Source organism: Macrotis lagotis, chromosome 1 (assembly GCF_037893015.1).
Source record: "Macrotis lagotis isolate mMagLag1 chromosome 1, bilby.v1.9.chrom.fasta, whole genome shotgun sequence".
Lineage (NCBI taxonomy): Eukaryota > Metazoa > Chordata > Mammalia > Peramelemorphia > Peramelidae > Macrotis > Macrotis lagotis.
The window spans coordinates 177,596,473-177,613,385 of record NC_133658.1 but is presented as its reverse complement, the minus strand read 5'-3'; the positions used below and the strand labels follow the sequence as shown (position 1 = coordinate 177,613,385).

The following is a 16,913-nucleotide window of genomic DNA, read 5'->3' as shown; positions in this document are numbered from 1 at the left end:
ATGGATTTACATACCTAGAAAAAGAAATATGAATTCAATTATTTGAATAAAATTTTATTTGCATAAAATATATACTTTTTAATATATTCATTTAATTCCTGTGCCTGTTTTGGCAGGTAAATTGCCAGTTATTTTATGCTTTCTAGTTATTTTAAATCATCTAAAATAATACTAAACTGTTGACACAGAATAGTTTCTCTATTTTCCTCTTTTGACTATTTTAGTTCTAACTTTAAGATCATGAATATTTCCCCTATCTTTTTAAATAATAAATTCTATTCCTGACCTTTATTTTCTTTGTGTATATTTATCATTTTATAGTATTTCCTGAAAGCATCATATTGTTAAATTTAAATTTTTAATTTTCCATCAATTTCAATTTTATTTCATTCACATTTCATTCCATTCACATCCTATGTTACAATTATTTGTATATTTTTTCTCCTTCCTATATTCCCAATTGTCCTCAATCTATTCCTATCCCCCTTCACTGCTTCCTTTACTTCTAATCATTACCTTGCTCTCCTATTCCTTAAACTACCCAACCCTCCAAAAATCCCTCTTATCTTCCCTCCTCACATTGTATCCCTTGCCCTATTGTTTCCTGTTAAATTTAGAAGATTTTTATACATTGGATATCCATTATTCCCTCATTAACTCAGTAGCTTTGAGAGTTAGATTCCATTACCTGTTCTCCCCCTATTAGTTTCTTCTGTATCAATTTTTCCTTTTTTAAAGCTGATTTATATGAGATATATGAGATAATTGCTTCTTTTTCTCTCCCTACATAGTTTTATTTTTTTAAAATCATCCCATCATACTCATCTCAGACCATCTTTCTTTCAAAATACCCCCCAAAATTAAAATCATAAAGAAATGATATTATTTCTGTATGTAAGAATTAAATGATTGGACCTTAGTAAATCCTTTATTAATATTTACTTTATATTTCTTCTGGATGTTATATGTCAAATTTACCTTAACTTTTGCTATTTCTGCCACAAATACCTGAAAGCCTTTCAGCTCATTAAATGTCTATTTTTTTCCGTTCAGGATAACATTTAACTTTGATGGATAGGTTATCCTTAGTCAGAACATAAGCTCTTTTTGCTCTATGAACTGCTAGGTCTTGTACAATCCATATTGTAGGTTCATAATATTTAAATTGTTTTTTTCTTGTTACTTCCATTTTTTTTTTCCTTAATCTCGGAGTTTTACTTGGCTAACCTATTCCTGTAATTTTCCTCCTGGATCTCTCTCAGGGTGATTGGTGGATTTTATTCTACTTCCACTTTGCCTTCTTGTTCTTAAACTTCAGGGCAACTTCCTCAGTAATTGCTTGTAATATCCTATCAAGATTTTGTTTAATCATAATTTTCCAGTAGTCTGACTATTCTTATATTATTTCTCCTTGATCTGTTCTCCAGGTCAATTGTTGTTCTGATGAAATGTTTCACATTATCTTCTATTTTTTCAATCTTTTGATTTTTTTTGTTATTTTTTGTCTTAGAATGTCATTAGCTACAATTTTCCCAATTCTAGTTTTCAAGGAATTATTTTCTTCTTCTTTGTTTTTTATGTTTTGGCAAGGCAAATGGGGTTAAGTGGCTTGCCCAAGGCTACACAGCTAGGTAATTATTAAGTGTCTGAGACCGGATTTGAACCCAGGTACTCCTGACTCCAAGGCCAGTGCTTTATCCACTAAGCCACCTAGACACCCGAGGGAAGTATTTTCTTCATTGAATTTTTTGATTATCTCTTTCAGGTTGATTGACTGTCATTTTATAATTTTTTTTTTTGGATTGTTCTTTTTTTTTCTAATTTTTCTAGAATCTTTCTTGACTTTTAAAATTCTTTTAAAGGATTTTATCTTTTTGTTCTTGGGACCATGTGATATTTCTCATTGAAAAAGGCAGAGACCTTTTTTAACTCCTATTTTCCTTTGATTGTGAACCCCAATCTTCTTTATTCCCATAGTATGTCTATGGTTGAATTCTTTCTCCTTTTCTCCTTTAATTGCTCAATTTTTATTTATTTTTTGTTTTATTTTGTTTTATTTTGTTTTTAGCAGCTATTAGTGTAATCAAGTCCTAGTCTTGAGGAAATAATGTTCCAAGTCTCAGGTCCTTTTTACTATTATTTTCTGAGATCTGTCTTGTGACTCAACCTTGGAGTCTCATCTCCACTCTTAAGCCATGGTTAGATCCCTCTGGTTGCTGTCCCCAAAATGAAGTCCCTCTGTTGGCTGCAAACTACAGCTGTTCTTTCTTCCCTGGAACAGGGACTCTGCTCTCCTGCAGGTACCCACAGACAGCAAAGTCACTGCCTCTGCTCCTCCACTCATAAGATGTATGTTATACTACCTAAGACATATCTGGTCATCGCAGTTGTCCATGACATCAAACATCCCTTATTATTATTGTTCTCCTATACAGACTTCAAATCTGAACACTGTCCAGGACATGAAAGTTTCTAAGATTGAGGCTGCCTTTCCAACCCCAGCAGGCCCCAGGGCTTGATGCTTATTGATTCTAAAGAGTTGACCAGGAAGTACTTTACTAAAGCCAAAACTTGCCCCTGACTTCCAGGATCTTCTTTGGGTTGTCTTAAAACAACTGCTTTACCCTGAGTATTGTTTATTTTATTATTCTGCATTCCCTCTGAGGCAATGTTCTGTCTTTTACTATGGAGGAAATTTATAGAGCAGAAAGTTTTCTGATCTCCAGTATCTTCCCAGAATCATCTCAAATTTCTACATTTAAATGAAAAAGTATTAACCTCCAATACCCAGGATAAGAGAGACCTAGCTTTATAGTAGCTCATATTAAAAAAAAAAAGGCTTTTTAGTTAGCTGAATATTCAATATGAGTTATCAGTGCTGCTAAAAAAAAGTTAATTCAAGATTCATTAATAGACCTTGGGCAAGCCACTTAACCCCATTTGCCTTGCAAAAAGCTAAAAAAAAATTAAAAAAAGATTCATTAATAGAAAAACAGTGTTTAAGACAATGGAGATGACAGTCTCATATTAGCCTAATCATAGATCATGTCATGTTTGGTTTTCTCCCCATTCAGTCATAGCCTAATCAATGCAAGATGATCATGCTATTCATATATGCTATATTATATTTGACTTGACTTGGTTTACATGGTGCAATGTGAATACAAAAACAAAAATGCTCCAAATTATTCCTGCCTTCATGATCTTATAAATCAATGGAATGCATCAAATTTCTTTCTTCATGATCACCAAACTTAATCTTGTTTCTCAATGTATTTACTTCTCCAAGGGCTTTCTCTTTTTTTTCCCAGTTATCTAAATGCAAATCCACAGAGTCATCTTTGATTTTCTTTTTCCTTATCTTTCACACTAATATAGTTGTTAATCTCAGCCAACAACTCCACAAGACTTCTCGCTTTTGTTTCTTCATCTCCATTCTTATACTACCATCACCCTAATACAGTGTTTCATCACTAGTTATATGATTAATTGTAATAACTTCTGCCTTCAATATTTCTCCAACACTGGTCTTTTATTTATATAATGAGAAATATAATCTTCCTACCACACAGGTGTGATCATATTACTTCCTACTCAAAAACACTTTGATTCCTAAATAAAAAATAACTTTGTTAGCTGACAATTAAAACTTTTTATTCTATGTTCTTCAACTCATTCTGCAATTGCCCATTTCCATGCATTTGCAAAGATCATGAATTATTCCTATAGGATCCACCTCAGCATACCTCTTCTATAAAGTCCTCTGTGATCTCCTCAGCATTTTGTCTGGACCTATTTTATCCTTATGAAATTCTATTTTGTGTGTCATACTTACTTTAGGATACCTCATATATATATATATGTATATATATATATACATATATATATATGTTGCATTAGATTAAAAACTCCTTAAGGGAACAAATTCTATAATTTTTTTATGAGACAGCATAGTGTCTGGCATGTATCTTTTTAATTTGCTAAATTATTGAATGTCTAAATGAATAATGTATTTCACACTAGAGTATAACTCAATTCAACTAAATGTTTACTAAGCACCTACTCTGGACAAAGCAATGGAAGAGATACAAGGTACACATAAATAAAATCTGTGCTGTCATGAAACTTATAGTCTAGCAGGGAATATCATAGATAATTAGATAATTGATAACTATACTGTACAATAATACATGATAAGTATATAAACCCAACAGGATGATCTAAAATATATAAAATCAGGACCAGATCTCAGCTAGCTATAAAGAATCTGAAAAATACTAAAACTTAGTCTAGAAATAACTTGAAAACCAGAGGAAGAGAAGGGCCCAGAAGATCAGGACATTATCACAGTCAGGTAAACAGAGGTCAAGTTCATGGCAGGTCAACTAAGCATGAAGTGAATTCCAGGAGAATTGACTAATGCAGTAAATAACATAGGGGAAAGAAGGAAAAGAATAAGCTTTTATTAAGTACCTATCTGATGGGCATTGTGCTAAATGCTTTACAACATCATTTTAATTACTTTTAATTAGGTTCAACTAAGCAAGGTAAAGCCTACAAGATCATAGTAGACAAAACAAGCAGCATCTATAAGTACATGATACTAAAAAGAGACCCTGATACCAAAGTAGAAGCTGTTTTCTTTCTTAGTATCTTGTCTTATTATACCTGCTTGGTATAGTAAGTCCAAGGTCTATAGCCAGTACTGATCAAAGTCACAAAACTACAGATGAAACCTCCTGATTCAAAGGGAGAGGGGGTAGGACCATAGAAAAGTTTTCAAATTATTTCAATTATCTGCTAAAGAAAACAAACCATAATACTCTATATCCACTTGAATAAAAGGTATATCTGATGGCATTTGAGTTCTTTAATATGCAATAAATGTTACCTTGATGCAATATGAATTTTTCATAAAGAGGAAATTTATAATAAAGTAAATAATCATCCATCAACCTGAAATGAACTAAGATTTTCCTGTTTCTAAGAAATAATTTGATGATCAACCACCTAACCTTAGAAAATTCAATACTTCCAAAAACAGTCAAGTTCTCTATCAAAACATTATTTATTCCAAAAATGCCTGAGATTTCCTATCCTCCCCAAAAAAGTAGTTGAGATCTTCTGAAATTCAAAAGTCAAGCTCTAAATCAGTTGCAGTAAGTGAAAACCAAAAAGAACAAGAAAAGAAAAAGAACAGTAGTTACTTAATTTTAAAATGGTAGTTTTATTATTTCCTTTCTGATCTCAGAATATGACTTGAGTCCACAAGGAAGATATTTCCACAATGTAAATTGGCAAACAATAACATTTGTCTCCACTGCTGTCATTTAGTAACTCAGATTTATATATATATATATATATATATATATATATATATATATATATATATATATATATGGAGAAAGGAAATTTCAGAAAGAATTTTAAACACTTAGTTAATATATTATCTAATAGACAATATACATATATATATACTATACATTATTAATTTTAGTATAATTAAAAGACTTGAATACTGCTTTAAATTAGGTGGTAGAATTTTCTGTATTCATAGATACATTTAAACAGTATTTCTTTAAATAACATTGAAACAAATAAGAAGACTTTCATTTCAAAGGAAAAAATGTTCTAAAAAGTAATGAATATAAAGAACATTAGTATATTTCTAAATGTAGCTCAATTTCAAATATTAAAGTGCTGCAGTTAAAGGAATAAGACTTAATTAGCCTTAAGTTGACTCAAATCCTGGCCTAAATACAAATAGTATGTATATATAAACACACATACACACAAACAATCCTGTGAAAAGATTTTTTTTTAATTTGATTCTTTACCTATCATCTATTAAGTTAGGGAAACATGTCCAACCAATTTTACCATTTTGCTATCTAAACTAACCTGAAAGAAGTGTTTAAAGGGGAAAAAACAAAAGCTTTAAGTTTAATTTTATTTATAGTTAAATTCAGTAGAGGGAAAGAACACATTAAAATAGTATTGACTTAACTCATTTATTTTTTAATTGCGATAATCATTTGATTCAATCATAACTGTGCAAATATATTGCAATTAAGGTATTTTGAGAACTTATTAAAAACTTAAAATTCCATTTCTTACTTAATTGCATTTATTACACAGATTCAACATTATTTTTATTTAAATAAGATTTATATCCTCCCTAATTCCAAAAGGAGAAGGTGTTTATAACTCACAATGCAAAGAAACATAAGACAGGGAATTAAAAAAAAAGTTTCCATCTATAAGAAAACTATTATACATATGAAATAAACCACTTACTGCAATGAAATAATAAATATGACTCTATATACATGGTTATATTGCTATATTTAACTCTTCTTAATCTCACATAAAATTATTTTATGGTTATATCACTGTAAGCTTCACTTTTCAGTAACTCAAAAGAGAGGACTGATAGGGTCTAATTGGTCAAATGAGTATTTATGGACCTATCAGTCAGTTCAAGCATTACATGACTGAAACAATTCCATTTATTAAAAAGAATGTTATTTTAAAAATATTATCAATTAAAATTAAAAATGACAATGCAATTATTTGCTCACCCTGACTCCACACTTAACATGCCAAATTAACAAATAATTGATTTTAATTCTTAAGAAAATGTGATATAGAGGCACAGCCTTCATTTTCGAAACACTTAGACTCTTCCCTAAATTACTTTTATAAGCACAAGTACCCTCTTGTTTTTGAAATGTATCTTAGGGGAAAGAAATGGCAAGTACCTATCTTTAGAGAGAGGGTAGAGGCTTATTGTAATATCTTTATTCAAAAAAGGAAAAGAAAGAAATATTTCTTAGAGGATAAATTACAATATTAGCATTTCTTTCTATAATCTAGCATGGAAGGTTCTATTGTGCGCCTGCCTGAGATCATTGCCTTGAAGAAGAAGTACAAAGCTTACCTCTACTTGGATGAAGCTCATAGCATTGGATGTGTAGGCTCAAGAGGCCGAGGGGTCGTGGATTACTTTGGAATGGATCCTTTTGATGTTGATGTGCTCATGGGAACATTCACCAAAAGTTTTGCAGCTGCTGGAGGATACATAGCTGGAAGAAAGGTAAAACAAAAAACTTTGTACATCTTGAAAATAATCTCTTGCATTAAGCCTAATTCTGTCAGGGTAAATTTAAGAGGGCAAGATTTCCTAGGCATAAGACATAATATAAATCAACCTGCCACATATACTATGGAGCATCCTACCGCTTAGATTCATATTCAAATATGTTGTTGTTGTTGTTGTTGTTCAGACTTTTAGTGATACCCAACTCTTTTTGACTCCACGGACTATATAGCACACCAGACCCTTTTATCCTCCACTACTTCCTAAAGTATGCCAAGGTCATCTTCATCGCTTCCATGACATTATCTATTCATCTTATCCTCAGTCATCCTCACCTCGTTTTGCCTTCAATTTTTCCCAATATCAGGGAAATTCTCTAATTTTCTAAATATCACTGACAGTGACTCAGAAATCACATCCACTAGTTCCTTGAGGACTCAAGTATATAATTAATCTATCCTAGTCCTAAATTCTTCGAGGGATAGATATTCTTTTATTATCTATTAACTTATCTTGGGTTCTGTCTCCTTTTGGACAATTTTTCTGTCATTTCCATCATAAAGGTCATTCTCCTTGACAGAGAAAACAAAAGTCAAAAAAAAGTGAAGAGCTGTTTGTCTTAAAGAAGAAATCAGACCTTTTCCATCTTCAGTCCTCATAGTTTCCTTAATATTCACTTATACTACATTAAATTCGATCCATTCAAGCTTTAGCCTTTCTGATACTATTTTTACAGAACTTTATAATTATCCTGTTACTTGCCCTTACTTCCATCAGCTGTTAAGTGTAATTTTAGTTGGGGGGTTTATTTATTCTATATTATTATAATAATCTTGTGAGAGTAGTCATAACCCCCCCCAAAAAAAGATGAGAAACCTCAAGAGTAGTGAGAGAGAAAAGAAAATGTACTTCAGTCTATGTTCAGATTCCAATAGTTCTGTCTCTGATATGAGTTGCCTTCCTCATCATGAGTCCACCAAAGAAGTTGCTTCAATATTTTTTCCCACAGTTGCTATCACTAGCTGTATTTTCCTCCATTATATACCTTCCCACTCTCATTTATTCTATTCTCTCTCTCTCTGCTTTCACCCTGTCCCTGTTCAAAAGTGTGTTGTATCTGAGTACCCTCTCCCACGATCTTTCCTCTCCTCTATCACCTACTCCCCCCTTCCCTCCCCCCATTCCCCCTTATCCGATCCCTTTCCTCTCATTTTTCTCTAGGGTAAGATATTATGTGTGTATGTTATTTCCTCTCTGAGCCATTTCTGATGAGAATGAAGAAGGCTCACTCATTCCCCCTCACTTTCCCCCCTTCCACCCCATTTCAAAAACTTTTTCATTCTTATGTGAAATATCTTAGTCCCTTCTTCCTCTCCTTTCTCTTCCTCCCAGTACTTTCCTATATCACCCATTGTCCTCATCTTTTTGCTGTATTATACCATTATATTCAGCTCCTTCCTGTGCCTTGTCTATATATGCTCCTTCTAACTGCTCTTATAAAGGAGAAAATTCATATGAGTTATCAGTTTCTTCCCATGTAGGAATACAAATAGTTCAACATCATTAAGTTCATCATAATTAGTTCTTCTCATCCGCCCTTTCTATGGTTCATCTGAGTCCTTTACTTGAGATCAAACTTTCTGTTAAGCTCTGGTTGTTTCAATAGGAAAGTTTGAAAGTCCCAGGTTTCATTGAAAGTCTATTTGTTCCCCTGAAAGAGTATATTCAGTTTTACTGGTTAGTTGATTCTCAGTTGTAAACCAAGATCTTTTCCCTTCCAGAATATCATATTCCAAGTTTTACAATCCCTTAATTAGATGCTGCCAGATTCTGTGTAATCCTGACTATAAAGCCATGGTAGTTGAACTGTTTGTTTCTGGCAGTTTTTAGTATTTTCTCTTTGACTTGGGAGTTTTGGAATTTGACTATAATATTCCTGGAAGTTTTTCTTTCAGGAGGTGACCAGTGAATTCCCTCAATTTCTATTTTACTCTCTGCTTTTAGGATCTCAGGGCAATCTTGTATTAAATGAAGTCTAGGCTCTTTTCCTTTTCATGACTTTCAGGTAGCCCATTAATTTTTAAATTATCCCCTCTGGATCTATTTTTGAGGTTGGTTGTTTTTCCAATGAGATACTTCACATTTTCTTCTAATTTGGGGGTTTTTTGGAAAGTTTTATTTCTTCCTGATTTCTCACAAATTCATCAGCTTCCTTTAGTTCCATTCTGTATTTGAAGGAGTTGTTTTATTCAGAGAGCTTTTATATCTCCTTTTCCAGCTGGGCAATTATTCTTTTTAAGATATACTCTTCATTTGCCTTTTGTATTGCTTTTTCCATTTGGTATAAACTGGTTTTTTAACATATTATTTTCTTCAGTATTTTTTGCATTTCTTTCACCAAGCTGCTGATTTGGTTTTCATGATTTATCTGCATTGCTCTCATTTCTCCTCCCAATTTTTTTCTCTACCTCCCTTAATTGCTTTTCAAAGTCTCTTTTGAACTCATCCATAGCCTGAGGCTATTTTCTATTTCTCTTGGAGGTTTTGGATACAAAAGCTTTGATTTTGTCATCTTATGAATCTTCCATGGGATCAAAGTAATTTTCTATTGTCAGATTCTTCTTTTTTGTTTGTTTGCTCTTTTCCTCAGGTTATGACTGATTTACTGCACTTCCAAGGCCTTGGGGGGTTTGGGGGACACCCCACTGGGACCTTAATTCCTCCAAGGTCTTATGAGAGACTTTAGCTGCTCTTTTGCCTGTGCTCTGGGATGTAGATGACTACAGAGCCTCCCCTCTGCCCTGAAGCTATGAGGAGAGTCCCTGCTTGGCTATGGTGGTATGGGAGCCCATTCTGCAACTGGATCTGAATGTGGGCAAACAGCTGACTCCTGCCTCATGGAGAGCAGAGAGAGCTCTACAGTCTCCCCTAACTCCCTTACCATCTGTGGGCTGCACTCTGGAGGTGCAGGCTGCCTTCCCCAATTCTTACTGCAAGGCTACTCTGAGGCCAGTGATCACTACACAAGTGGCAAAGTTCTCTCACCACCCCTTCAAGCTGCTCCTGGTGCTCCCTGAGCCAGGAGGTCTGGAAATCACCCCCTCTGCCAGGGACCCAGGTGCCACCAGGGATCTAGGCACCAGGACTGGCTGTGCTATGCTGTGGCTGCATTCGCAGCAGCTTTTTCCAACCCCCAGTCTCAGTGAAACATACCTTTTCTGTGGAACCTCTAAGTTGTCTTGGACTGGGAAATTGTATCATTCATCTTTCTGTGGGTTCTGCCCCCGCTAAATTTTGGCTAGAATTATAATTTGATGGCTTTTGGAGTTTGGGGGGGAACAGGTTTCCAGGAATTCCTGCCTTCACGCTGCCATCTTGACTCCACCAAGTACAATTTTAAATCTAAGTTTGTTCTCAACACTGTGCAACCTGGAACTGGCATCATTTTCAGCTCACTAGAGCCACTGTCCTAGAAACCCTTTCAATTTGTTTGGATCATTTTTTTTTCTGGGTAAGGAAAGGATGGGCTCCACAGTTGTGGAAGAAGGTGGCAGCCTTGCTACCAAAGAAGAGCCACTTCCAGGAGCTCTAGAAGAGAGAGTCACTGGTAACAACCTCTTTACCAGCTGAATGTTCTGTTGTAATAGGAATCCAGATGTCAGCTAAAGGTCAGTCTGTAGCTCGAGAATAAATGAAACTGCCTGTAATAATGGCCTTTGGATGATTGTGAGACTCAGGGACTTTGAAGTAAAAGACTTTCTTAGCCTAATACAGTTCTTTGGTTTTGACACAGAAAATTTTCTCTAGCTGTGAACTGACTGGACATATTTCCATTCAAAATGAAGGTACAGCTCAAACATCTTATATGTTTGGAATTAAGCTGTTTCTAACTGGCTATGAAATCAACAGAAGAGAGAAATGTCCCATTTGGCACTGATATACGAATAAGCCTATACAATTTCACAACTTCTGACCTGATAAGCATGGAAAAGACAATATTAGGAAAAGTCAAAACTTCTACTGCCTTTCAGTTTCTACAGTTTTATTATTCATTCATTCATGAAAACTTATCATTTTACAGGAGAAAGAACCTGAGTTTTGAAAGACTGGAAGATCAGGTTAAGGAATGCCACTGTAGGATTATGTTTTCTAGAAGAAAGACTACTGTATTGGCAATCTCTATAACTGCACTGAATATTCAAGCACAGAAATTTATAGAACTGACAAAAGGAGTAGAATGTCTTCAGAAACATTCCAAAATAAATTGCAGAGATCTGACCTTCTGGCAGGAACTTGTAGTAAAGTGCCTAACTGAATATTCATCAAACAAATGTTCTAAGCCAACTGTTCAGAAGTTGAAGTGGATTGTGTCTGAGTGTACTGCACATCAGTTAAGGCAGAGTTATTACAAAAACACTCATCCTCCAACAATCCCTGAAACTGGGTCTTAATAGGATTTTTTATAGTGAATAATTCAACTATTTTGAAGGTTCCTTTTCACATTAAAACTGTGGGTTCTAATATTAGAATGTATTTAAAGTATGAAATCTGAAATATAGCTATCAGGTTAGTATTGATGCTTTCAAATTTGAGAGGAAAGAGGAAAATGATTATGTGTGCTTTATTTGGAAGTATGTTCAAGACTAATTATGATCCTCTTTGAAGTATATCTGCAAAAACTCAAACTCAAATGTGAAACCCTATTGTAGAATAAGAATGGAGACTATTCAAGGAATTGATATTAATATTGATCCAGTCTAGTATCATTTGGATGTGTATAATGATTATAGGTAGTATTGATTGCAAGGGGTAGTTAACTAATTGATGTTACTTCATTGTGATGAAAGTGTACATCAAAATATATCAACTTTAAAAATGGCATAATATACTTTAACTAGGGTTACTAGTCTTTGAGGCAGTATAAACAATCTTGTTGAAACCTTATACAACTAGATAGTTCAATAATTCTAAACATTTATTTTTGTTTAGCTTGTGTTTCATTTAAATTTGATTATAATATCCTATTAAAGTTATTAATGTTAAATTTAAGTCATCTTCAACATTATCTTAAGGAACAAGTGATACAGTATACAAAACTTTATACAAAGTGATTTTTTTTATCTTGATATCTAACCCCTTGGGGGAAAAAATCATAGAACAACTCACATAATCTGTCAATCTGTATTATATGTTAATGCTAACTCTCTAGAGCTTTTAAATAAGGATTACTATTGGTATGAAGTTAATCCATTAGTATATCATTTAAAAAACAATTTAACTTAAAGAGACTAAAGTGAATTTTCTATCCAGATTCAAGTAAACAGCAATTTAATTGATGAATTATTCAGTAGAGTACTTAAGGGTAGTTTCCCTTTGGCATCATATTGTGGTGGGGGGAACTTCCTTTTAAAGTTAAATCAAAGAACCACACTATGTCTCATATTCTTATAATCCACTTTGTAAGGCATTTTACAGATGATCTTTTTAATTACTCCTAAACATCTGATTTATTGAAGAAATTCCTTTCTAATTCGTCAATGAAAAGTTAAGTTACTTGAAGTAACCTAACAAAAATACCATTATGTACTGCTACTAAGAAAGTTACCTTTCAACAAAACTACTGAATTTTTTTTAAAAAATTTCAATTTGGGGACAGCTTGGCACAGTGGATAGAGCACCAGCCCTGGAATCAGGAGGACCTGAATTCAAATCCTGCCTCAGACACTTAATAACTACCTAGCTGTGTGACCTTGGGCAAGTCACTTGACCCCATTGCCTTGCAAAGGCAAAAAAAAAAACAACAAAATTCAGTTTGTTGGGGAATTCTCTGTGCAACGTGTTGGCTCTTAAAACAATTTTCATGTTTTTCTCCTCATCAGAAGTGTCTCCCTTTCTGGATTTAGATTTCATTCTTGAGGGTTTCCAAACCCTCCTATTACAATTTCCCTTGTAGAATTTCAGTCCATGGCATCTCTCCTGTAATGTCTTTGAACCCATGGAAATCAGTTTTTTCCCAATCAAGGGTACAATTTGACCATAATTGTTTTTTCTCTTCTCTATCATAAACTCTAAGGAAGGTACAACCCTCAATATTACTACAGCCCAATCACCAAATGCCTCACTGTAAATCAGATTAAGGTTCCTCTACCTTTTGAAAGCTAAAATTATCATTAAGATAAGTCAACAAGTTATTAGCTGCTCTATTTTTGACAGAGACCACTCTAAGCATGTGTAGATAGCTAAAATTACCCATCATGCTAAGAATATGTTTGCAGAACCTCCGATCTGTTTCCTCTTTCTAGTCAAGTATGATCTGATATACTCTTATCGCAAAACTGATTCTGTTTCCAATCATAGAAAAAATGAGCACAATATAAGCTTCCCAAGGTCAAGAATTTTTTTTTGTCTTCGTAGCCCCAGTGCTTGATATTCAATAGATGCCCTATTATTTTTTAGATTAATTGAATACCACAAATTAATATTACCATATAAATATACCTTTTATTTCATGAATAATAATTTGTGTTTATATATATTACAATTTACAAAGTATTTATGCATATACTATTGCCTTTGATAAGTACATATATTATGTATAAGCTATAACAAATTATTTTCCCCTTTTTAATGCAGAGAATCCAATAACACTGCTCTTTATCTCATCAATTCTAATAGCATTGTACTGTACATTGTATTGTAGTACAATGAAGTTTACTATAATAGTCAATTTTTAGAAAAAACAAGATACCTATAGTGATATTCATATTTTTTCTATAACTGTGATTTCTGTATTGGGCCTCAGTTTTCTGTATGTACCAAGAGAGGGCAGACCTAGATTGCATCAAAGATCCCTTCCAGTTCTAAATCAAGAATTTATACTGCTGTTGCTCCTCCTCTTATATGTCTCACTGTAGTTTTTTTATTCCACCACTAGATGGTAGAAAGAAATAGAAAATGAAATAAAAGCCACCAAAGCGGTTATAAGAATTTCTGAGGGAAAACAGACCTCAAAAAATCATCTGGTATAGTTAAAAAAAAATGCCTTGTAGCTCTAAGAAGCAAAATTCAAAAAACAAGAGTTTTTAATAGGGAGTAATAGGTACACAGCTTGGTATTGTACTGGACTTTGAATCAGAAAAAACCTGGGGCTAATCCCCTTGTCAGACACTAATTATGTGACCATAGGCAAGTTACATGTAATAGCTACTTCAATAGTTATTATGAACATCAAATAAGATAATATAGACAAATAAATTTATAAGCCTTAAAGCATTAAAAATACTATTTCAGTTATTATTCCAGGATTTGACTATATAACCAGTCTACCCATTCTAATTAGGTTGGTCCCTATAAGGACGTAAAGCACATTTAAAAGTTCATGTGTTACTCGATATCCTGTTTGTTCTTCATGGTCTACAGCCTCAGTTTCTAATGTCTTTAAATGAAAATGAACCAATGTATATTTCCAATTAAAAAAGTTACATTTTGAAATTTTAAGAAGCATTAAAGCTTCATTTTATTTTCTTCAGGTTTCCACTGCATATTTTCCTCTGAATGTGTTTGCATAGAGTTTCTCTTTTGAGTTTAATTCTCTTGATTTTACTAAAAAAATACATTGTATAATCAAAAGAATTCTTGATTTGAAATAATTTCTTACCTTTCTACTCTATACTCCTCAAAAAACAGAATATTTTGTATTTTTCAGAGGTTAAAAGTATAACAAAAGGAAATTCTCTAAAATTACTGGGGAAACTTCTCACCCCCCCCAAATCAAAATTGGTACTAATGGAATTTTTAAAAATTTTTTTAATGTAGCAATTCAAAAGATTTAATTTTTTAAGTCTAAGAAAATTCAAATGAATGTTCATTTAACCTCAGAATTTTTACCTATCAATCAGGTTCAAATTTGACAAATCAAAACCTTATGTCTCTTAACTTTAACTATAAGTGATAGTATTAAAATTAGAATGTATTGTGGGATTGTCATCTTATTATGGAATGAAGTAACTCTGGATTCACAAAGGTTAATGCCAACTTTGGTAGATCCTATCAAGCATGAAAGCCTTCAAGAATATTGTTCCTGAAAGGCCAAACCAATCAAGTTCTGAAAAGCATCCTCATTACAGGAGTGATAAATTTAAGTCACAGCAACTCACAATAATTGCTACTTTAGATAAGAGAGTTATGATCTCTATCAACAAAGAGAGGAACAATAAAATCACAAATCCTTGAAGTATTAAATGCAATTATAATATAATCCTGCATAGTAAATTCATCTTGCATTTCTATAGAAAGTTTCTCTATGGATGCCAAAGCTTTATATTAGCAACTAAATAAATCCTTGGGAGGTTAAGCTTCTTGCTATAACATTCTAAGCCAATGTATAGTAAGGAAGATGATTAAATCATCTGAGATGACCAGGAAAATCAAATTACAAATGGTTTAGTGACAAACATTGAGGAAGGGCCAGAAAAATAAACTGACCAAATTATAGTTTACTCTGACTTTTGTACAGTACAAAGTATGGAGCATTTTCAAATGTTTCCCCCTCTCAACAACCCTTCCCCTATGCAAGTGGCCACATAGCATTCTTTATTCTTTGTCTACCAAACACCATAAATAAGATAAGATAGTAATCTCATTCATTAGCAGCCGCCAAAAATATTTTATCTAAAAAACTCTACCTGAAGAAAAAACAAATATTTGGAATCAAAGATATAAAAGAGATGTTTTAAGCATTATGATGTTGCCACAGACACATACTCAAAGCCATTCATTTTTCCCTGACAAAATATAAAATGCTTATTTTCCCTCTCATAGTCTACCATCACATATAGACCAAAAAAATAATAATTGAGTTGTCTTCTCCTCTCCCCACTCCCTACAATCTGCTAAAATTCTTTCTTTCAAGTCAAACTTTGCTTCTTGCCCAATTTGAGATTATATGTGATCATCCTCTATTAAACAGATCCAATTTGCTTTACAGGACTTTTGAAAAACAATTCAGAGAATTCCTTCTCTCTACCTATCATGAATTTTTTTCTTAAAAATGTTTTGCTTAGAGAAAGAGAATAGCTGATGAGAATTGTTTGTTTCTTTCCATTTGTCTAGTCACTGAGGAGATTCTGTAAACTTTGATGAAGTTAGAAGGATCCAGATTTTCTTAGATGCATAAGAAGGTTTTGTTTCATAACATGAGTGTTTTTGTATGCACTGAACAAACTCCTGGTCATTTCAGTCTGTAAATGAAAAACAATAGAGTATAAATTTTCTTTTAATGATGTTAGCCATCATGATTCAAAACTGCAAGGTGGAAAGAGTAGTATGAAACAGGAGAGACTGTCATATACTAAAACAGATCACTTTGCTGAAGGTTCAGTCAAGCAAGTTTGGCTTGGTTCTTTCAGCTTGGTGAAATTTTGCATTCATCCACAGCAAGGCTGGTTAAATCTGACTCCCTTACTCAGCTCAGCTCTGGCTCAAGTTCTTTGATATGGCTGTGTTTAACAACCCTTTGAAGTAAATGGGGGTCATGAAATGAGCACTAAAATGTTTATTCAAACAATCCTCTTGTCTGAATTCCTTTAGTAAGGCTACCCCTGTCCTTGAACTGTGGACCTGAGGGTAGAGAAAATAATCAGAATTTTGAACCTACATTTGTACACTATAACCTCTGCATAACTAGATCTACAGCCTACTCTGAAGCAAGACACAACACAGACCCAAATTGCAAAAGGCAAAGTCAACTATTAATTGATTTTCATAATGCTTGAATGGACAGAAGAAAAGAGAAATCAATAAGCAAGAATTCTAT

At 33.3% G+C, this 16,913-nt stretch overlaps 1 protein-coding gene and 1 pseudogene across 2 annotated transcripts in view; both read left to right on the top strand.

Annotated features, from left to right (window-relative positions):
- LOC141504437 (serine palmitoyltransferase 3-like) overlaps nucleotides 1-16,913 on the top strand; it is a 134,198-nt gene that overhangs the window by 57,856 nt on the left and 59,429 nt on the right. For both annotated transcript variants that reach the window (XM_074209436.1, XM_074209435.1), the window contains one exon: nucleotides 6,877-7,096. In XM_074209436.1, the coding sequence (XP_074065537.1) occupies nucleotides 6,877-7,096 (220 nt within the window). The remainder of the gene's footprint in view (nucleotides 1-6,876; nucleotides 7,097-16,913) is intronic.
- Nucleotides 9,498-11,993, top strand: LOC141504438 (cyclin-G1 pseudogene; annotated as a pseudogene).